The sequence below is a fragment of the Achroia grisella genome, unplaced genomic scaffold (assembly GCF_030625045.1).
Source record: "Achroia grisella isolate CSIRO2021 unplaced genomic scaffold, CSIRO_AGI_Agris_v1 utg642, whole genome shotgun sequence".
Lineage (NCBI taxonomy): Eukaryota > Metazoa > Arthropoda > Insecta > Lepidoptera > Pyralidae > Achroia > Achroia grisella.
Window position 1 is genome coordinate 27,611 of NW_026712979.1, and position 22,253 is coordinate 49,863.

The 22,253-nt window shown below is 33.3% G+C and overlaps 1 protein-coding gene across 1 annotated transcript; it reads right to left on the minus strand.

The window, feature by feature from the left end:
- Positions 1-4,780: 4,780 nt before the first annotated feature.
- On the minus strand, positions 4,781-7,729 carry LOC131849475 (BOS complex subunit TMEM147). The gene is made up of 4 exons (XM_059199557.1): positions 7,629-7,729; positions 7,407-7,545; positions 6,354-6,476; positions 4,781-5,496 (listed from the first exon to the last, which is right to left on the minus strand). Exons 1-4 carry the CDS (start codon positions 7,703-7,705, stop codon positions 5,149-5,151), a joined length of 687 nt encoding a protein of 228 aa, XP_059055540.1. The 5' UTR covers positions 7,706-7,729; the 3' UTR covers positions 4,781-5,148.
- Positions 7,730-22,253: the final 14,524 nt, after the last annotated feature.

Below are 22,253 nucleotides of genomic sequence, written 5' to 3' on the forward strand. Positions count from 1 at the left end.
TTAATATTATGTGTGCGAACACGCGATAAGGTATCAAATTTATAGGCAGATACATGTAGTGTACACAAGATAGTGGAAGTTGTTGTGGAGCGTAGTATGTACTCAGAATAATAGCTCTACTTGGAAAGTTCTTTCAACATTTTCATTTTAGGAAACATAAACACACCAATAAGGTGGTAACTACAATTATAGCAGTAAACGGTGACCATCGTTGCGCCTGAACAAATAGGCTTCTTACGTGCTCTTTGACGACCCTTAAAAATCTTTCATTCCTAATTTAAGAGCAACGCTCTTGCCACTCTCCACGATCTTCCATTATACTCTTTGAACCTAGATATGTCAGGACTACAATTGTTTAATTTACTGGATGTATCTGTGCCTTGGTCTTCTTCTTTCCCTCCTTCCTTCTATCTTTCCCTCCAAAATAACTTTAATTAAAAACAACCTGTAATGTATACCATTACAAAATCTTTAATAGTACATTAAAGATTTTGTAATGGTATTAATTTTTGAAATACCCTACCTGGTGTGTACTAGAGAAGTTCTCTCACTCTCTGAAACAGCATTCGTCCGAATTTCTTGTCGATGTGGCAGTGGCTACCCCTCCTGTCAAACAGCTTCGTTGTATAGGCGGTACAACATGGAGACTCGACGCTGCTGATGAGATCGAAACGTCGTATTCATTAACAATGCTCACGACTCGTCTTTGAACCAGGAAACACAAATATTCATTCGCGTGTTATTAACAATAAATAGGAAATAAACTGTTCAAAAAGGAAAAACCAAACTGCACTGTCTAATGTTACTATATGTAGAGGCGACGGAACGTAACACTTTATATAAGCAATAAATAATTGTTTATAAATAGAATATATTTGTTACAATGTGTAAAATGTATTATTACATTATTTCACTTGGCATACCAACATAAATATCAAGGAAGCCGCCGAAAAGGACATCGGAGCCCACGTTTAGTTTAGGTATTGACTCATAAATACTTCAATATACCATGAAACTATTTAATCACATGTCTGTGAGTAATAATATAGACGGGGCGATTCGAACTATGTGGTTTTTACTGAAATAACTGTTGATCGTGTTGGTGTGGGTGTGAGCGGTGCGGGGTGCGGGGTGCGGGGTGCGGGGTATGCTAATGTGCAACTCAAACAATGCGCGGGTCACGAACTAACCGCTCTCCGTTTGTGCCGATGAACCGCGCACCCATCCACGAGAGGTCACGTACATTCGCACCACTCATGGCAATGTATGCACACTAGCACTACATATTATAGCATACGCAAAGTTACAGCACTACACCGGCCGTACGCGGGGGCAGTCGGGGGCGACACGTGCGCGCCCCCCACTGTCAACATAATTATTCGCCATCGTTATTTTTGAAAAACTAAACTGTAGTCTGTCATGAAAGGATTTCATGTAGTGGGTCACTCAACCTCACTGAGAGGCTGTCTCATGATGCGCACCATCCTGTTGGAGCACCAGCGACCAACCAAGACTTGTTACAATTACTTAACTACGCAGTAAGGGCATGGCTATATTTTTGTGTGGTTTTCAGCTGCCGAAGATTATGTTTTCGTAATTAAGTGGTTAGACATACTTTATGTGCAGATGTCTAAATAGATACATAATTATGTCACATTATTTATAAATAATTATTCATAAATTATATCTATTAATTTGTAATAGGTACTAATATGTAGGTCAGCACGTGTCCACGACAATAGCACTATCTTCTAAAACGATGAAGGAGAGTCATGTTGCAGTGCATGTATGTATGTATGTATATCATGTTGCGCATACAACAGTAAGTAGTAATGTCATATTGTTGTGGTTATGAGATAACTTAATATTTTTAGACCCAAGAACGCTTGTGTTATGGGTGCTAGATAACTGATACAACTACATGGATTTTTTTCGTAAATACATAGAAAACACCCAGACCAACACAAATAATTCATAAATACAATGTTTGTGCCGTGCGAGGAATCGAACCCGCGACCATCGGATGTAAGGCGGTGTGATAAACCGCTAGACCACCGAGGCCGTCATTATGTATACAACCTATTTGGTATTGTCATGTGCCAGTACTAAAAACAATTATCTGTGAATTTTAAATTAATGTAATTTTTAAGAATACACCAATACAATAAAACAAGATCAAGATTTTTCATTTAAACATTTTATTTTATACATTCTGTGGTCCGTCTTACTTGTGGTCCGATATTGACGAAAATAAATATAGTGCAGTACTATACGCAAAATTATTTAACAGTCAGTTCAGTGACACAATATACTATATTTTCATACATTTTGGACTTTTCTGTTTGCATATTAAATAGCTGATATTAAATCACATATTACATCATTGTTGGACAATTCAAATAAATTAGTGAAATTAGTAACAAGTAGGAAGAAGTGTGCTCGAGCTAAAATTAGTAGAGGATATTTGGAGGCGCGTGTGCAGATGCTATGTGAGCAGGAGCGGATCATCAATTTGTGGGTCCTTGGGCTAAATCTACTTAGGGGCCTTCCTAATCATATACACCGACCAAAAACAAGCGACCAGAAATTCTTTCGATAGACGCGCATTTGCATGGGTTGATTGATCTCAGGGCTGCCAACCTTATGATAGGTTTTTTAATATTGTAAGAAATACGGACGACGTCATCACACTTTTCTACACATGTATAACCCACCCAATAGAACCAGCCATATTAACAACTCAGACACCACAACTGAGAACAATGAGTCTACAGAAAATCCTTCCACGTCTTGTTACACTATTAGCGCTAAGACTGAAACAAATGATAAACAAGTCCTTTTAGCTACAGCTCGATTTGATTATTTAATTGAATTAGTGCTAATCGGTAGTTTGTATACACACACTTAAACTTAAATTGTAAAGTAATAATAAAATTATTTAAAAGAGCAACACGCAAGTTTCTTGCTCGTTCTTCATGTGATGAGACAGGTTTCCTAATGAGCGGTAGATTAAAAAAAAAAGTTGTGATGACTATTCAAAAGTGCTTCAACGTAAGTTTATTTGAATAAATGATTTTCTATTCTATTCTAGCTCGAATTAAAGTAATAGCTAAAAATAGTTCTACTCGCATTCTCAGGGCACTCATAGACCAAGGCACTCAGACTTCATTTATAACAGAAACAGCTGCACATTTATTAAATCTTGCTTGCACAGCTGTAAATGGTAATATCACTGGAATATCTAACTCACATGCAGTTACTACGTCCATGGTAACTCTCATAATTCACAGTACAAAAGCATCACACTCACAATTTAAAATCAATGCCTATTTACTTCAAAAATTTACTTCTTTACAATCGTCTCGAGAATTCCCACAAGATATTTGGCCTTCTTCGATGCAGCTGGATCTGATCGATCCAGATTTCCACAAGCCAAGTTCTATAGATGTTATATTAGGAGCTGATGTGCACGCCCACATAATTCTCGACGGAATACACAAACACAAGTCCCTCGATGCTCTTTATTCACGCCTGGCTGGTTGTTGTCTGGCAGCGTTTCACGTACTGATGCACCAATACACAATAATATTGTAGTTACTTACACAAATTTGGATGATTTGACACAAATTTTGGTGGATCAGTTACTTAGGCAGTCTAGGGAAATCGAAGAAAACCTCACAAAACATACATGTCAACATTAAAAATAAAATGCGAGAAGTACTATCAATGTTACTAAACGAAATGTAACTCTCTGCGATAACTAAAACTTTCTATTTTCTTGATTGGTTAGTACATTACACTATTGTACTTTTATGCAGAAACTTTGGCTAGTTGGCTTGGAATAGAACGTGGAGCTACCATCAGATTTATAAACTGAACGGTTCACTTATACTTATGATAATTTTATCACACATACAATTCATACCCTTTCTCCCGGTGGCCCAGTATTACAGATACCACCACCACCACTAGGATAGAATCACATGGTTTTAGCGATGATGCATTTAGTGATGTTTATGCTAATGTTATAGATATGCAGCCTTAAAACTGTTCTTAAAATACACGATCATTGTGTATTCGCCCGGATTGAATCTACTATACTATGTAATATTATATTAATAATATAAATATTATTTCAGCTATCTCCAAATATAAGGGAAACTAGTATAAATACAACTCAAAAAAAACATATATAAAATCAAACACTCAGTTTTTTTCGTAACTAATTATAAAAATAAATTCACAATTTTTCATCAGAATTTTGCAGGTATTTTAAAGAAACAAGACATACTACATATTATATTAGAAGAATTGTCGGACAAAAATTAGTTCATTGATATTTTGTGCGGTACTGAAAAGCTTCGAATGCGCTGCTATCGAAATTATTATATGTAATCTGGCTGTCATTTGCATCTACCGAACACCAAATTCTGATAGCTTTTTTCTTTACCACTCTTGATAAGCTACTAGCACAGATAACATAATATTACAAAGATTTTGTTATAAAGAAATTAAGAAAACGTGCTATTTAGTGTGGAGATCTAAATATTGACATAAATAAAAAGAATAATTACACTTTAAGGCTAACTAATATTCTAAATAATTAGAACATGACTTGACATATTACCACGCCGACTCGGTTGTCCTCATGTATTGATCATATACATTACCTACTGAGGTACAGTACATGATATATGTGTAGTATATCACACAGCTCAAACTTTAGAAATAAATTTAAAATATAAAAACACTATGGACCAATGGTTTGAAGAAAGGAGAGATTTTTGTAATGAAAACCTGTATAAATATTATGACTGTATTTCATATCTTACATTTAAAGAAGTACTAAATGAAACCGACACAACTATGGCTCTCTCTGAATTCCATGAATCCTTAATATTATTCAATTGAAACGTTGTTTTCCTAAAATAACAGTAAAAGTTACTAGAAAGTACTAATACAGGTAAATAGAATAATAAAACGTGTGTGGTAAATGGATTGATAAAACATGAAAAAATTATGTCTTAACAAAAGGAACAAAAGGCAAATACGAATAGTAAACTTTTACATGACAAATTTATAAAACATATTTTAAAATACTAATATAATAAATAATAATTTACTATTATTATTATTATTATGGTGGAATTATATACCAATCTGTTGAGCTAATACTGCATATATGCCGAGAGTCGTAAGACCGACAATGGACGCATGAATTGCACGTAACGCGAGTAACGCCCACGCACTCAGAGCCATAATGCTCGCTACTGTTTCTTCTAGTAAGCTTCTGTACGGGGATAATGCCAGAAGCGTTATCACAAGTGGGGTGTATTTGCGCGGCAAATCGCTGCGAGTCCAGAGCCACACAAGGGCGGCAGTCGAGGCGTGTTGCAACAGCGCTACATTGGACTCCGCACATGATCGTACATAACGCCAGTCAAACTCCGAACCTCTTGCTCCGACCCAAAGTAGTATGCTGCGTGTCACCAGCACCTGCACACATACATCAACAGAGATTCATAAAAACAAGAGATAATAGTTTGTAATAAGTGTTCTGTACAATAGTTTAATTCATATATATCTTATAGCACCGTCTATTGTACAATACAGTCAACTGTAATAATTGAAAGCAGTTGTTGTTTAAAAAATGACAATTGAACCCCTATGGAAGATTTAATGACTATGTAAAACTAAAAAGACCTTACAGAAGACATAAATTTCATTTTATGGACCTTTAGAGTTTGCAAATTATAATGTCCAATAACTTATTTAAAGTCATCACTGATCATAAGGTAGGATACCTGCTTGCAAATTACATAAATACAATATTTTAGAAATGGATGAATCATTGTTTGCTGTTTGGTTCAATTTAAAAAACAAGTTTTTTAAGTAATAGTAATTTGTGACTACTGGTCTGTTTATGTCGATTATCATAGTGTAACCAGTAAAGGATACTAGAAGACGGCTAAATCTTCTTTTTGTGATTATATTCTCCCAATGGGAGTAAAGAAGTAATGTTAATATAGAATAGAATAGAAAATCATTTATTCAAATAAACTTACATTGAAGCACTTTTGAACAGTCATCACATTTTTTTAATCTACCGCTATTTAGCGGTATAAATGTAAATGTAAGTAATCCAAAATTGGAAAGCTGTCGCATCACAAGAACAACGAGCAAGATACTTGCGTATTGATCTTTTAAATTATTTTATTCTTACTTTACATTTTTAAGTTTAAGTGTGTGAATACAAACCACTAAGTAGCACTAATTAAATTAAATACTCAAATAGAAAAATTATTAGTGCAATATTAGTGTGTAAAATGTATTAGTTATTAACATATATGTACCTCAGCACTCGCCCAGCCTATAGCTGCTGTTAAAATCTTTGCATGGCCTTTACCAGGGATTGCGTTTATTGCAAAGTACAAGCCCAGTAAATCGGCCAAATCCACTGTTGATTTAAGGATTTCCTGTAAATAGATAAATTACTAGGTATTATTATTTACATTTTTTTTCTTATGTATGATAATGAAATGGTGCACCCGTCTGCGCTGACGGGCACCAGTGGAGGATGATAAGATGAGCATGAGGTCAGGTCAGTTAGCCCATTGTGGTAAATTAATCATAAATTTATCACAATAGTTTCCAGGGGTACCATGTGGAGGTCAACATTACATGGTACATTACTATCAATGGGGTTATTATACTTCCCATTACTTACAACCGCCTTGTGTCTGTTTGTAATATTGAAATAACCATTTTTTACTACATACACATGAATATAAATACATGCACCAAAATATCATTCTTTACAATTTTTGTCTGTCTGTCTGTTTGTTCCGGCTAATCTCAGAACTGTGGACCAATATTTTTGGACAGGAGATGTAACTTAGTTTACTTTTATTTTAGAAAAAAAAGTTAAATTCCATGTGGACAAATACGCGGGTACAGCTAGTACTACATAAAGATAATAAATATAATAGTACTTTTTGAATGAAATTTTTACACATAGACTATAATTGAACATTGAATATTTTAAATCATAATAAATAATTCACAGTCATCAGGTGATACATAGTTTAGATATATAGTTTTTAGATTATTTAGTTACAAATTTATGATTTCCGAAATATATTGATATTGATTACTAGTACTCATTCCGGTTTGTCCGTCTATCTGGATCTATTGTGAGGTGGTAAATAAATATGTAAACAACATATTGAGGTGTATTTTGTTGTACTGCTACCACAGAGCTCCTTAAAAATTTGCTGATGGATGTTGCAGTGCCATTCAACTTCATAATGTACATATATATCAATTTAGATACTAAGCTTGTAGTGCTAAGGCTACATACACAGATCATCTTACAATAATGTATGAAATCGTGACAATAAACTTACGAGAAATCCATTGTATTCTCCAACTTGATTAACGTCAGAATCCGGGAAGAAAGTAGCTAAAAGAAGCATTTTGCATAACTGTGTGAAAATATATAGTCCTCCAGAGTACACACATTTTGAGAACGTTGCGTATTCAGAACTGAAACATTAGATTTATTTTTATGCAATAAATACAGTAAGTTTTATAACTTAGAATTATAACCTATTTGAACGAAGTCTTACATTCCAGAAATTTTGTAAGCCATATGATATGGAGCATAAACTAAGGCTAAACAGTTTCCAAAATGGTAAAGTGTCATATTTATTCTCAATTTAAAAATACTTAGATATAAACCTTGTCTTGTTATTGATTTATTTCTATTATATTAATCTGTAAAAAATTAACAACACAGTATATTACTACTGCTACAAACTGCTACTGGTACTATCTTATTAAAAAAAATCTGTCACTTATGTCAGTGTCATGCTTGACAGTATATTAAGGAATAAGACATTATGTATGATACTTTTCCAAGTATGGACTTATTACAGAAAAATAATTATTAATACTACTTTGTTGTAATTTTCAGGGTAAATCATGTTAGGAACCAATATTAAGAAATCGACAATTAATTTCCTTTCTGGATAGATTACGTATAACGGAACGTCCTCATAATTTGCATTTTAGTGTGACCAGACTGAGTTTATCATTTAGTTTAGACAATATTGACTCTCTTGATCTCACTAATATGGACTACAAATATAAGTATTACTAAATTAATATTATTTTTCAATATTTACTTATTTCAGAAAATAGATTATTTATTTTTCTTTTACCTAGTTTTCAGCTTCTTGTCTTTAACCAACATAATACAATAAATAAAGGATCAATATTGAACTGTTTGTACATAATAATATCATCTTTCGCACAATATTTTTTTCGGTAGTCCTCTCACTTTTCATCATTCTCCACATAACATGTTCATACCAAAATATGTTGGCCTAACTACGCGTAGCATCATTATATTTAATCCTACCTATTAATTCTGAGTGTGATGGACAGGACGAATCATTCTGATTAATCAGTTTGACTCAGAATGTCTTTAGCACGAGCAGATTAATTAGCAATATTATCAATTTAAATCTGGCCACACTGCTTTTTGACGTTTCTTAGCGAACTTTTGTGCAAGTTTGTATATTTTTGTTTTAAAAAATAAACCTCTATTTTTTATGAAAAATATTTACCCATTTTATGTAGCCCTGTATTGCCCAGGATAAATAACGTTTAATATTATTTTTAATACCTAAAAGTTAAAAGTTTGGTAAATAAATTTGCTTCTTTTTATACTTATTTATATACAATATTTTAAATAATAATGAATTAAATCTAACATTATCTAAGAGGTATTGTTGGATATTAGTTATCATAATTTGATCATCTTTGTGCTGTTTCTGTAGTTTCAGATCAGAAGAGAGATGAAGAAAGAGATGCAAAATATAGGGTGAAATAAAAAAGGGGTAAGTTGTTTAACCCTTCCGTTTTTTAGCACACGCGCAAAAGGGTGTGGGTTTGGTTATCCAATGGGAACATAGAGATAGTGAAATTTTGAATTTATTCGTCCGGAGTGTGCGGAGTCCCTGATCGGTGAGTGCTCACAATTCCCCGGCAGTGTTACATTGTAATCGGATGGATCTGGTTGACTCTCATTTGAATAGCTATTAATGGAAGGTGATCTGTGAGATTGAAGTATGTCAAACTTTGAATTCTCAAGCAGCTTTTATATTAATATTGGAGTTTGGTGTAATATTTTGTGAACTAGTGTTAATTTATTTTATTGTAAATATATTTTAGTATTTACATTTAAGGTGTTTCACTTGTGGGCAGCTCTTGGATTTTATATCTACATATTTACAACAGGTAGGTAACTATAATAATGAATACAATAGAAGAATAATTCTATATTTATTTCATGGTATTATTTTTTATTTATGTAACAATCACATGTAAGTATGAATGCTTCAAAAAAAATTATGAATGGTTTTAAATTTTAGGTAGAAAAATTACATATGACACAGCAAGACATTTAGGTCTCTAAGGACTCTTAGGTTCCAATATTGAAGTACCCATATTGTACCTATATTTAACAGTATCTAGTAAGTTTGAATATGTACAAAAGTTTAAAATATTCAACTTTTGTACTGAGATGACTGAATAAAAATTATTATACAAAAAATAAAATATTTTTATACAGTTATTTAAAATGTACTCATTTAATTTATTTTTACTATACTGGTCACAGCCATTAATTTCTATTTATATATGAATGTCCTTGCATGCAATTATTAGTATCATTATATTGTAACATCATATACATAATAAATTGTATTCATAATGTAATATTATATGATTCACTTAATAGTAATGTTAGTATTTTGATTATTATAGTAGATTCTGAGGACTGATGAGGCATTTATATATAACTATGTATAAGAAATTAACTGTAAATAACATGTTTATAGAAGTGATATGTGAGTGTACACATTCCTAAGTTAGTTTAATTTGGAATGGTAATTAATGTGTTTGTAGAGTTTCTATAATATTTATAATTCTTGTTAGTTCTTTATATTATAAAGTTTGTAGTTAAATTTATAGTTCTGGGATTGTACAATTTTGTTTTATACTACAGCTTCTTGACTAGCATTTTTCTTGTATTTTAACAACAACGTGACACATAATAATTGTTAAAATAAGAGAGAATCGTCCTTATTTTTCCTTTATTAATTTGTTATAACAAAATACTTTATCTATAACTTTTTATTGCAACCTTTAAAAAAATACAAAACAAAATAATTATACATAGTACGTAGGTACAAAAGGCGGTCTTGTCACTGAAGCGATCTCTTCCAAACAACCTTTGGGTAGAGGAGAAAAGACAGAACAAGAAAGTGTTTTTGATTTATATAAGAATTCGAAGTATTTCCCAAAATATGAGTATCTATTGAAATGATCGCCAAAATTATATTAGCACTATAAAGTATGTCTACACAAAAAGCAACGTAACATCGGTAGGTATTGTATTGTAAGTAGTCACATAAAGGGAGGGACAGAAGACGAGTAACATTTCAAACGAGAAGAATAAAATAAAAGCATGTGCGAGCTCACGTCATCCCTCCATTATGGCATTGTCCGCACGACAATAGACATGGAAAATAAAGAATCGCGCCCATTAGGTAAATTTCCTGATTCATTTTTTTGCGTGACACCCTCGACGCGTAAAAAGCGGGAAGATGGATATTTATCATGCGGAGAGGACGCCAGCGGACGCGGCCCTCGGCTCTCGGCCCTCGCAAGATCTCAATCTTACGGCCGCGATGGCGTTAAGATCCTTTTTGCTCGTAATCGATTCGCTGGGGCTGCCTCCTATTTTATGGTTAATACCACTTTTGTTAGATATCACATCTTATACACCTCATCAATCTCCTCATCATCGATGGATTTTATTAATTGAGTATATTTTTGTATTTAATATCAAGAAAATGTTATTTATGATATTTGTCGTCTGTTACGTTTGTTGTAGTGCGTAGTTTAGCTATTTGACGCTAGGTGGCGTTCGTTGTCGGTTATTTACAGAATGCACACAAAATCGTAATATGTAGTTAATTTTATTTAATATCATCGTTTATGACTTTTAAATGATCGTATATCAATTACAAAATATAATTTTGTACTACATTTATTTAAAAGACCAACATGCCAGCTTCTTGTGACATGTCTGCGTTCCGATCCAGTGTTGAAATAAAAAAGGAAAAGAAAATGATTAGTCAACAGTGTTTATATTCTATTCTATTTATGTGTATATATAACGGTTATTTAAAAACATTTTAAAGGTAACTGTAAAATTGATCGATTGTAAAATTTCGTGATAATTCATATAATAAATGTCATATCACAACAATGATTTAAGAAAAATATGATATGTATGTACAATGTTTTTACATACTTATCTAATTTAATATAAGATAAAAAAAAAGAAAAATATACTCTTTTGTTTGTGATGAATTAAATAAAAATATATACCAAATTTTTTAAATTATTTCATCTACTATTGACAGGTGGTAGGTACTGTTACTTCATTTGCTACATTATCAACGGGCCACTTGGGCTGTATTGTATTTTCAATATATCCCTCTAGTAACTGCACCCTTGCGAAGCCGTCCCTAGCTATTTGTATAAAGGTAGCAAAATATATACCCATGAGCTTAAATTTCCCATACAGTGTGGTGTTTACTTTCATACTTAAATTTAGATATTAATATCATATATTTGTAAATCTTGTTGCTGTAACTCACGTCTCTGGATTAGTGCAGGGATTGTTATTTAAACATATCATTTATATTCCTTAACTACCTGTGCCGCCATTTCACGCGCGTGAACTTTATTTAGGTACATATAATACATTGTTATTCTGATATATAAGGTAATATAACTGTAAATTTTCATGAAAATCCGTTCAGTAGTTTTTGCGTGAAACAGTAACAATCATCCATCCATACCCACAAACTTTCACGTTTATAATATATTATAACAAAATAAGATGTAAAATTGTACAAATAAATATATTATAAGTATTATTACTATCTAGCTACTCGCCCCGGCAGGTGAACATGTATTATACATATAAACCTTCCTCTTGAATCACCTATCTATTAAAAAACCGCTTCAAAATCCGTTGCGTAGTTTTAAAGATTTAAGCATACATAGGGATGGACAGACAGCGACAGCGTCTTTGTTTTATACTATGTAATGATAATTATTTTATAGGTGGACTAGCTGACCCGGCAAACGTTGTTTTGTTAGGTATATAAGCCAATCGGTTATCGACAGCCGAGAGTAGAAAACTATTACAGTACTAATATCGTTATTAAACATTAGAGGTTGAAAGTAGATTTAGGGTTGTGTGTATTTTTTAATGCGAATCATAGAAAAATAAAATAAAATAAACTGTTCTAAAAATAAGAAAAATTGTGATAGTACTTTATTACTTAGTGGTAAGAGAGATAGTTTACGTCCTACTTTTAGACCTACGGAATATACACATATTTATACAAATCGGTCAAGCCGTTCCAGAGGAGTTTTGTTCGAAACTGAAAAATGAAAATTTTATGTACCTATTAGGTAGATAATGTACCTGATTGAGTTTCTTACTAATTCTTTTCAACTGACGAAGCTAACTGAACTGGACGGCGAGCATTGTGATAAATCTATGTAGGTATAAATAGATAATAATAATAACTTTAGAAAAGTCTGTGTGTGTCACAGACAGGAGAGTATTATATATAAGATACAGTTATAAATAATATACCGAGAGAAGTTATAGAAATAAAGATGGTTTCAATTGGGGAGCGATGGATGCATTATTCAGTTCACGTGTGCTGCAGACGAGTGTACAAGTGTGGCACGCAGATAAGCGGGTATTGAGCCGAAATGCCGAAAGTTCAGGGCATCGCCAGGGGGCCTTATCGGAAACGGCTTATGTTGACCCCATGCAAACTCCCTAATGCGACATCGCTCACCGGGCCCTCCTCCGGAGCCCTCCGGAGCCCTCCGGCGATCGATCTCGATGCAAAATTGCCGTTCGGTAGGGGACACTGTTTTTGTTTCATGCTCGTAATTTTTTTATTACGCTATCTCGTTACGAGCAGGAATTTCCAGTGAACAAATAGGGTGTGTCACATTTTCTCATGTATGAATGAGGAGTCGAAAATATAAGTATAAATAAGACGTTTAAATCAAGTGATAGAAGATTCTCAGATTTGTTTTAATTTGTGTATTTTTTATATAACTTCTTGTCCCTGACTGTTATATACAACAAAATTGAGTGGAGTAATATTTATTATATTCTTTTATGGTTATTCAACGTCGTGGAGATTTTTGGGGAATACCTTTATTCAGCGGTGGACGTCTTACAAGCTACATGATGGTGATGATCGGCTGGTTATTTAACAATTAATTGATGTAATCAATTAAAATTATTACAGTATCATTCACGTTGTAGATAATGTTCTACGAATTTCGGTCGAGTAATTCAGTGGGTAGCTACTAAATAATATAAAAATATTAAATTAAAAGGTAGTTAGACGGACAAAGGCTAGCAGCTAAGGTAACAGCTGGTTCTAAATATATTTATTTTGATTTTGATTAGTTATTGAATCGGCTGGACATGCAAGTCAACAAGTTATCTATTTATTTCTTTTATAAATAACTTTAGTACACATAATACAGGGGTACATATGGCGAACTTGAACTGTGGTATTTTCTACCAGGCAACCATGGGTGGTGCAGAGATGAGTGAGCTGTGCAAATACTATTATTACTAGACTAGCTGACCCCAACTTCGTCTGCGTCACATTTACTTGACATTATCATTATATTCAGCCCAAATTACATAATGTCTTTTTTAATAGCCTATATGTTATTTTGATTTATAACTATGTTACTGCCAAGTTACATCAAAATCCGTTCAGTAGTTTTTGCGTAAAAGAGTAACAAATATCCATTCATCTATATATCCATACTTACAAACTTTCGCTTTTATAACATTAGTAAAATATTTTAAATACGTATCTACCTAATATTCTGGCAATGAATTAGTGAGTAATCCATTGAATTGTAAATCAACATTTTTTAAGACAGTTGAAAATAAGATGTAGGTCATAAACACGAATACTATATTCAAAATACATTACCTATTCATATAGGAATATTCCGAAGGTTTCCGCATAATATAGTGATGTGTATGAGTGAGAGTATCGCCTGGCATTCCTTATATTTGGTATGTGATCGAAAAATCCAATTCGGTTTATATGCCATTGAATGCTGAGCGATGGACCGGTGGGTATGATACCTCAATACATATTTTGCAATGAGATGCGATGCGGGGTTGGTGTGGGCGCACGATCGCGGGGGTGGTAGCGGGGTTCGATACCTACACATGTGAATTTACGGCTGCCTCAGTGCTTTGAATATGTATCGAGATCGGTTTCAGGCGGGGGGGCGATGACATCATTTATTCAATTCAATAGATTGTTACTGTTATACCTATATGAATATGATTTCAGTTTTCATACTACACTATTATAAGTTTATTCTTACTATTTTATTTATAAGAACTAACTTTTGACGGCCTCGGTGATCTAGTGGTTTAACACACTACCTTCCAATGGTTGCGGGTTCGATTCCTCGCACGGTACAAACATTTGTATTCATGAGTATGATTGTGTCGGTCTGGGTGTTTTCTATGTATAATATACTGTATTTACGAAAAAAAATATCTATGTATTTGTAATCTAGTACTCATAACTCAAGCTTTAGCTAGCTTAACTTGGTTCTAGATAGCGCTGACCTAGAATAGTTTAATCAATTTCATTCAAATTAAAATTATCAAAATGATGGTGACAACTGCATCCAAATCCGTTGCGTATTTCACAAACAGCAAGTGGAATCTGTCGTATCAATGGCAACCTAAATATTATTTGACCAGAACCTTGCGACTTCTATTGCACAATCGGTCGCCTTGTTCAGGTCTTCCTTCAGGATGATGGACACAAGGGACACGACAGGAGACGGGGCATGGTTTGGAGAGTAAAAAAAGCAAGTGGAGATATAAAGTTTTGATTATAGATATATTGTGTATTATACTATGAGTCATGTCAAATACGGACAGACAAATAGACATTATTTCTCATTTATAATATTAGTATGTGGAGGGAAAGGTGATAAAATTGTAGATATTTAATGGATATCTACTGATATTTACATATTCGATTGTAACTCCAAAATTAAATATCTAATATAAAAAATGTATAATAAGGGTTTATTATACTTTAAAAACCTTATGTAGCTGTATTTTTTATTGTGTATCTGTTATTTTAATAAATAATCTAAATATTTATCAAAGACCATACAGCGTAATAGTTATATAGTAAAAGCAGTACTGTTAATAAACAGCATGAGTTTCTGTAATATAGCACTGTGACAGACAGACGTAGGTAGGTACTGTCAGTGGCCACCTAAGTTTCTACCTAGCCCTTAGGTACCTACTTTGTGATGATAAAAACATAATGTATGTACATACTCGGTGTATATATATATATATTTACCCCATTTAAATAGCTCGCGAGGGCCTCTATCCGTAGACTCTATATTTATTCATAGGCCCGCACGTATCTTTTACTCGGTCATAAATATTAAAGGCGCTTCGTGCCACTAGGATTTTCAATTCGACAGCGGCCGCCGCGCGGATCCCTTTAGATTTTAGGCTTTCTCTTTCCGCGGATTAGAGCGGTTTGATGTATGGCCGCGGGTGGCGGTAAATCAAATTTTGATTGCTATTTTCTTTGTGGAAATTCGGAAGTCTCCGTCGGGATTGGCGTCGTGTAACGTGGGTTAACCGATCCCCAGGCGCATCCCGGCCGGCAGCAACCGTCTTATACGGATTCCACTTTAATACGTATTATTTTTTTATCCGGATATTGACTGAGAGCTAGTTGCGTTTGTTTCTAGCAGGTATGGTTTATGGAATGTAAGTTGAGAACCGTTGATGGAAAATTCTATCCTTATTTTATATTTATCTTTCATTTCTATCTATTGCAGTTTAGTTTTCAAGTGTAGGATAATATTTTGGGGAAAATGAAGTAACACAGTGTACTTACTTTCAAAGAGATGAATTATTATGAAGGGATTATTGCTATGTTCTCTTTGGAAGTTCATCTTTAACTTTGTGTAATGTAATGAATTATAAGATTTCTCACGTTGTGTGATGTTAACTTTGCTATGTGGCAGTTTTTATTCACACATTTATTTAAAAGAGCAACACGTAAGTTTCTTGTTCGTTCTTCTTGGGATTATTCTGCGCTCCAAATGAGTGGTAGAATAAAAAATGAAGACTATTCAAAAGTGTTTATACTAAGTTTATTTGAATTAATATTATTTCTATTTCCATTTTAGTTAAGACGTATAACTCAATAAGATATATGAATTAAAAATGAAAACCACACCAAAGGCATCGCATTTTATTGAAGTTTCACTTCAATAAAATCGAACGCCGTACACTCACTTGATTGCTAATGTAATCCCTGAAACTAAATTGTGGCAGCTGAATTGATACAAACTCGGGTTTACTTAAGGCTATTGAAATCAAATTTGTTTCCATAACTTGATTTTACTGTATAACTAAAATGAAAATCGGGGAGCGCACTGTAACCGTTCGTGTGATCCAATTGTGGGCACTCGCGGGCCGCTCCAAACGGACTAAATCAAATTCGGTCGCCCTTTAAATATTTGAAGAACTGCCGATGGTGGTCGCGGTGGATGGCTACGGCCACCCGGCCTTACTTGAGAGTACATCTACTGTGTGTGAAACTATTTGAAATGTAAATTGAACCTAACTTAAGTTATTAAGAATATTTATTTTGCGTGTGCAGTTTACTTGATGTAGCTCGATATATTCTGTACTAGCTGTGCCCGCGTTTTAACCCGCGTTACATTTCCGTATGTAAACTTTAATAAAATATATAGTCTGTATGTTATTCTGATACGTAAGCTATATTACTGTAAAGTTTCATTAAAATCCATTCAATAGTTTTTGCGTGAAAGGGTAACAAACATCCATACTTACAAACTTTCGCGTTTATAATATTATATTATATATATGTTAAGATTTCTTGCAGTTCGATATTTACAATGTTATTCCAAATTAAAAACGTTGAGTTATAAATATACAAGTTAAGATTGTACTCGTATACTTAGTGGTATATATGTATACGTGCCTTGTAATTCATGAGACATTTTAAATGATTTAAATGTATTTCAGTACAATGTGCCACTACGTGTATGTTATAGTAGGACCGTGGAGAGCACGGGTGGGGGTGACAGGAGGGGGGTAGGTAACGAGAGGTGGGGGAGGGATACCCACCTCCGGATAAAAAAAGGATCTCGAGAATTCTCGACCCTTTTTATACTAAATAGATAGCTAACACGGCCTGAGTGGAGTTTCAATAGATGCTTTCTCGGCGGAAGAAGCGACCTGTAAAGAATCGAGTCGAGGGGCCCAGTGAAAAACCATGTTACATAGCTACCTCTCCATCGCATCCAGTGCGTGTCACTGAGTTTTTCCTTTTATTTTTTACGCGTGCCCTCCTCAGAGGGATAAGAGGTGGAATTCTTTTTAAATTGGAAATGTTTTCTAAGAGGATTACGATTTGCGAAGGCGCGTCCGCCCCACCTACTACGAATAAAGGATCGCCCGCTTGTTCTGTTTTGTATTTAACATGCTTAAAATTCCTTTTTGCAATTCATGGGGCTGCTTATGTTTTATTGGTACATTTACAGCTTAGCGGGGAGCAGTAATAACTATTTATTTATTGTTCTGTAAACAGTCGTAGATATAAATGATGACTAGCTACGTACATAGGTATGTATGACAACATTTTTGAAATTATGTGTTTTAGAATATAGATGTTATATATTCTATTCTCAATAAGTGGACTACCCTACGCTGATATCGCAGAAGCAATTTACAAAACGCCCTCTAGTCCTAAGCTGATCAGAGCTTATGTTATGGAGACTAGACAACTGTTATACACTTTGATGTTTTTTTAAATACCTACACATTATAACTATTACAATATTACTAATTAAATATTACATTCAACATATTTTATGACGTTAATAAATGTATTGTATAATGACAACGTTACTGTTTGGATATAAAGCCTATCCGAGCCGAGTTTAGGCGTATTTAATTAGTTAAACCGGTAAGTCGTTTACCAGTTTGTCAAAAACTTCAAATCGATCCTATGTCTCAGTTCTGAATTGCGTACTTTGTATGTATATATTATTGTGCGTAGATAAATAAATATATATATATAATAACTTTGGATAATTACCACAGCGCCATCTAGTCCCACGGTAAGCAAAGCTTGTGTTATTATATTTTTCGTAAATACATACATAATATATATAGAAAACATCCAGACCGATACAAACAATCGTACTCATAAATACAAATATTTGCACCGTGCGAAGAATCGAACCCGCGACCATCGGAAGTAAAGCGGTGTGCTAAACCGCTAGACCTCGCCGACCGAGGTCGTCAAATATAGTTAGTTGCTTTTTAAATGCATCCAACACAGTTTATTCCCACAGAACGATAATCTTAAGCGCAAAAAATTGTTGTAACTTTCAGTAGTCAATAATGACGCTAATGAAGAGATCGATCTTTACCACTATAATGCCATGCTCTAAATACAATGGGGCAGAATATTAAAAAAACTGAATGGTAACACGTAGCGTACTAAGTACGAATATATTCGTTATTGTGTTGCAATAGAGTTTACTATTCATTAAGTTAGGATTAAACGCCTGTCAATAATTCATAATGCTGTGAATGCGCCAGATTATCCCTTGCATTGGTGAATCGAAAAGGGATTTAGTTTAAATTTTCACATCGCCCCCGCTCGTGTTGCTTTTAGAGTCTGCGCAATTTGACCAAATTCGTGTAGATTAGGGGCTAGAATTTTACATTTATTCTATATATATATTTAGAGGAATTTGTTGGATTAAATTATCGTTCTGATCATCTGGCTGAATGGCGGTTCTCTACTGTTCGGTTTTCTAGAAACTCTTTGCCACGCACAACCACATTGTGGTAACCACCTTAGCATTAAACTCGCCTCATGTGTGCTCTTTATAGTGCAATAAAAGAAAATACCTATTAATTAACCTCATGAAAGGCATCATGTTGAATTTCTTCGGAAACATCTGGAAGAGAATAGAAATCTGTATCAGCATCAAGCATGATGCAGCTAACTGCTTCCTACGAAGTCGTTTTTTACGTATCAGGTACAACCGTCTATATTAAACATTGAGTTAAGTACATACATAGATAAATTGTTTATTTGTTACACACTTGTTACACAGTTGTCTCACACACGCTCTAGTGTTCTCACTCGCCGTTCACAGCTTAATAGCTCTATGACGCCAGCAGTGTGCGCTGGAGACGATATAATGCTTCCTTCTCTTTCTCACATATATCTACTGCAAAATCGAAAACAATTAAAGTAATGTATATGTACATAGAACATGACATATTAAACTAAACTTCAGATTGACTGATTTGTGAACTACAGTAATAGAAAAACTTAACCTTAGTGTGGCCCACTGTTCACAGAAAAAACCTGTGGTAATATTTAGCCCCTGGAGTACATGTCTAACGGCACAAGAGGGTGGATTTGCGAATAAAAAATATTTTACTTGTGACAATTGGGGATACAATTACGAGCGTCGGCCGGCGATTTTTAAAATACATCCACCCCCATAAAGTTGAGTTTGTGCTCTACATCTACACGTACTTTTATTGTTCTGAACAAAATAAATATTACAAAAGCTTTATATGAATGTCCAGTTTGACAAGTCTGAATTTTATGTGAATTTCTTGAATCACTCAAGGAAGAATCTGGCTTCTCTAAACGAAGTAAAACGTCATCTAATGTATTGGATATAAAAAGACTAACTGTTATCCGCCACTTTGTTCGCACAGAATTTATAAGAATATTTTTGCTCAAAATAACAGTAGACTATTTTACTCTTTATAATATTAGCTTCTAAACAAAAAAAATTATTACAAGTATATAAATTTAAAGTGTCTGTTCGTTATTTCCAACAGCTTTTCACTAAATGCATATGAAAGTATAAACGGTACTGAAATAAAAGAATTGTCTCTTTGTTCTCGTTAAGCAGCAGCGTAATCCAGCAGATACCTAATATTATAAGGAGTAACTTAGGAGAAGTTATATTTTAAAAAAATATAACTTCTCCTAAGTTATAGTATATTTTAAAAAAATTAATGCGGTCTATTACTAGAGACATCTAGTTCTAAATAAATTCATATATTAAAAATATAATTCCGGTCGCTATTATAAAGTAAGAGATACCTGTTGCGCCGTGAGTAGGTAGGTAGGCGGGCCTATTTATTTGAAGGGCACTTCAAAAAGATATTTTGGATAGTGCAATATCATGTCGAATATGATATCACCAGCGGATGTGGACTACAAAAGTGAAGTAAACTTTATGTGATATTAAGATCATTTACTGTTACTGCTACATCCGGGGGCTCATAAAGCGGCAGTAATACCACATCGGACATTACTCGGAATGTCCCGGGTGTAACTGTTGCCCGGGAAACTAACAAATTAACGGACAATTTCAATATTAATGTTTTGTGTTTATATGCTATAACTCGCGTCGGTCGGTCGGTGTTCATTAACAATATATATTCAAATGACAAGAAATAATAATATTAATATTTCTTTTATTTTCACCTGCAATGACAAGTTTATCATCCCATCAAAGGGAGATATATAATATATATATAAACAGTAATAATAATAATCAATCACCGATAAATCAATTATTTCTAATAGTCCTGATATAACACTTATATATAATAATCTAAAAACTACTTACCTCTTAGATATATATCCATCCCAAATACTGAAAATCTGAAACAAAAACACAACGAGAAAGTACAAAAATACTTATCTCTGTTAGAAGAAATTAAAGATATGTGGCACCAAACTTCCGTTGTAATCATCACTATATATTATATCATCCACTGGAGTGATCACAAAATAATTGCATTCGTCATTACATCAACTCAAGGAAATCTAGCTACATTGAACTACAGAAATCCACTGTATTAGATATCTACGTGTTTAATAGTTAGGAAAATTTTAAACATTCCTGTAAACAATATTTAAAAATACAATTGTGTAAACATGTGACTTGGTGATATAAGCCCGTCCTTGTGATCACTATAAAATAACAAATATATTTAGTAAAACTGTGGAAATAATAATCTCATTACAATTCACACTGGGCCATCTAAACACAAGTTAAAGCTTGTATTATGGATACTAGACAACTGATACAAATATATATATATTTTTCATCGTAAATACATACATATTATAACTATTATATATACTCGTGAATACATACGTTTGTACCGTTTGTTTGTGTCTTCATTTCAAACGTAAATAGCAGAAAATATTCTCTTTCTTTATTGTCAACATATTTAAATACTTAAAAATCATAACATAATACACAACGAAAAGCAATAAGACTAATACAAACAGTATTATTCACGAACAGTTTTTAATTTTTACTATTTTATCTAGTTGTACGTACATGTCTATTTTGAAATGAAGATACACAATTATGTATCGATTTACGAAACAGTAGAAGAAGTAAGGGACATATTATGGAAATATAATTGTAGCGATCTGTGATAAGTTTTTATACTATTTTTAAATTTTATAATAATATGACATATTCTATTCACTTTCTATTATATAATTATATATATAATTTGTTATCTCTTATTTAAGACACCTAGTCCCCTCTCATCATCAGACACATTTGTGCTTCATTAATAATTATATTATAAAGGAAACTTATATATTTTGTTATCTCTATTTAGGCAGACACCTATTATGATGACTTGTGCTTGTATGCATCATCCGGTGAAGTAAAGGCCAGCTGCGGCCAACAGCATTAGAGTAGTAGTAGAAGTACGAAAATAATAGACAAGTTTTGAATATAGGTATGTAAATAAACGGTAAAAGATTAGTCAATTTACTCACACATATTTTGATGTAAAAATGTAAAATTACAATATTTGTTTAAAAGAACAATAGACAAGTCTCTTGCTCGTTCTTTTTGTGATAAGATTGTTATCCGAATGAGTGAAACACTAAGTTTATTGGAACAAATAATTTTCTATCTCTAATACAATATGTAAAGAAAAT

Bases quoted from the DNA above. Each gene is read 5' to 3' on its own strand.
- LOC131849475 (XM_059199557.1), bottom strand. From the start codon at position 7,705: ATGACACTTTACCATTTTGGAAACTGTTTAGCCTTAGTTTATGCTCCA. The intron at 7,546-7,628 runs GTAAGACTTCGT...CTAATGTTTCAG, and splicing joins GCTTACAAAATTTCTGGAAT to TTCTGAATACGCAACGTTCT. The intron at 5,497-6,353 runs GTACATATATGT...GTATGTGTGCAG, and splicing joins TAGGCTGGGCGAGTGCTGAG to GTGCTGGTGACACGCAGCAT.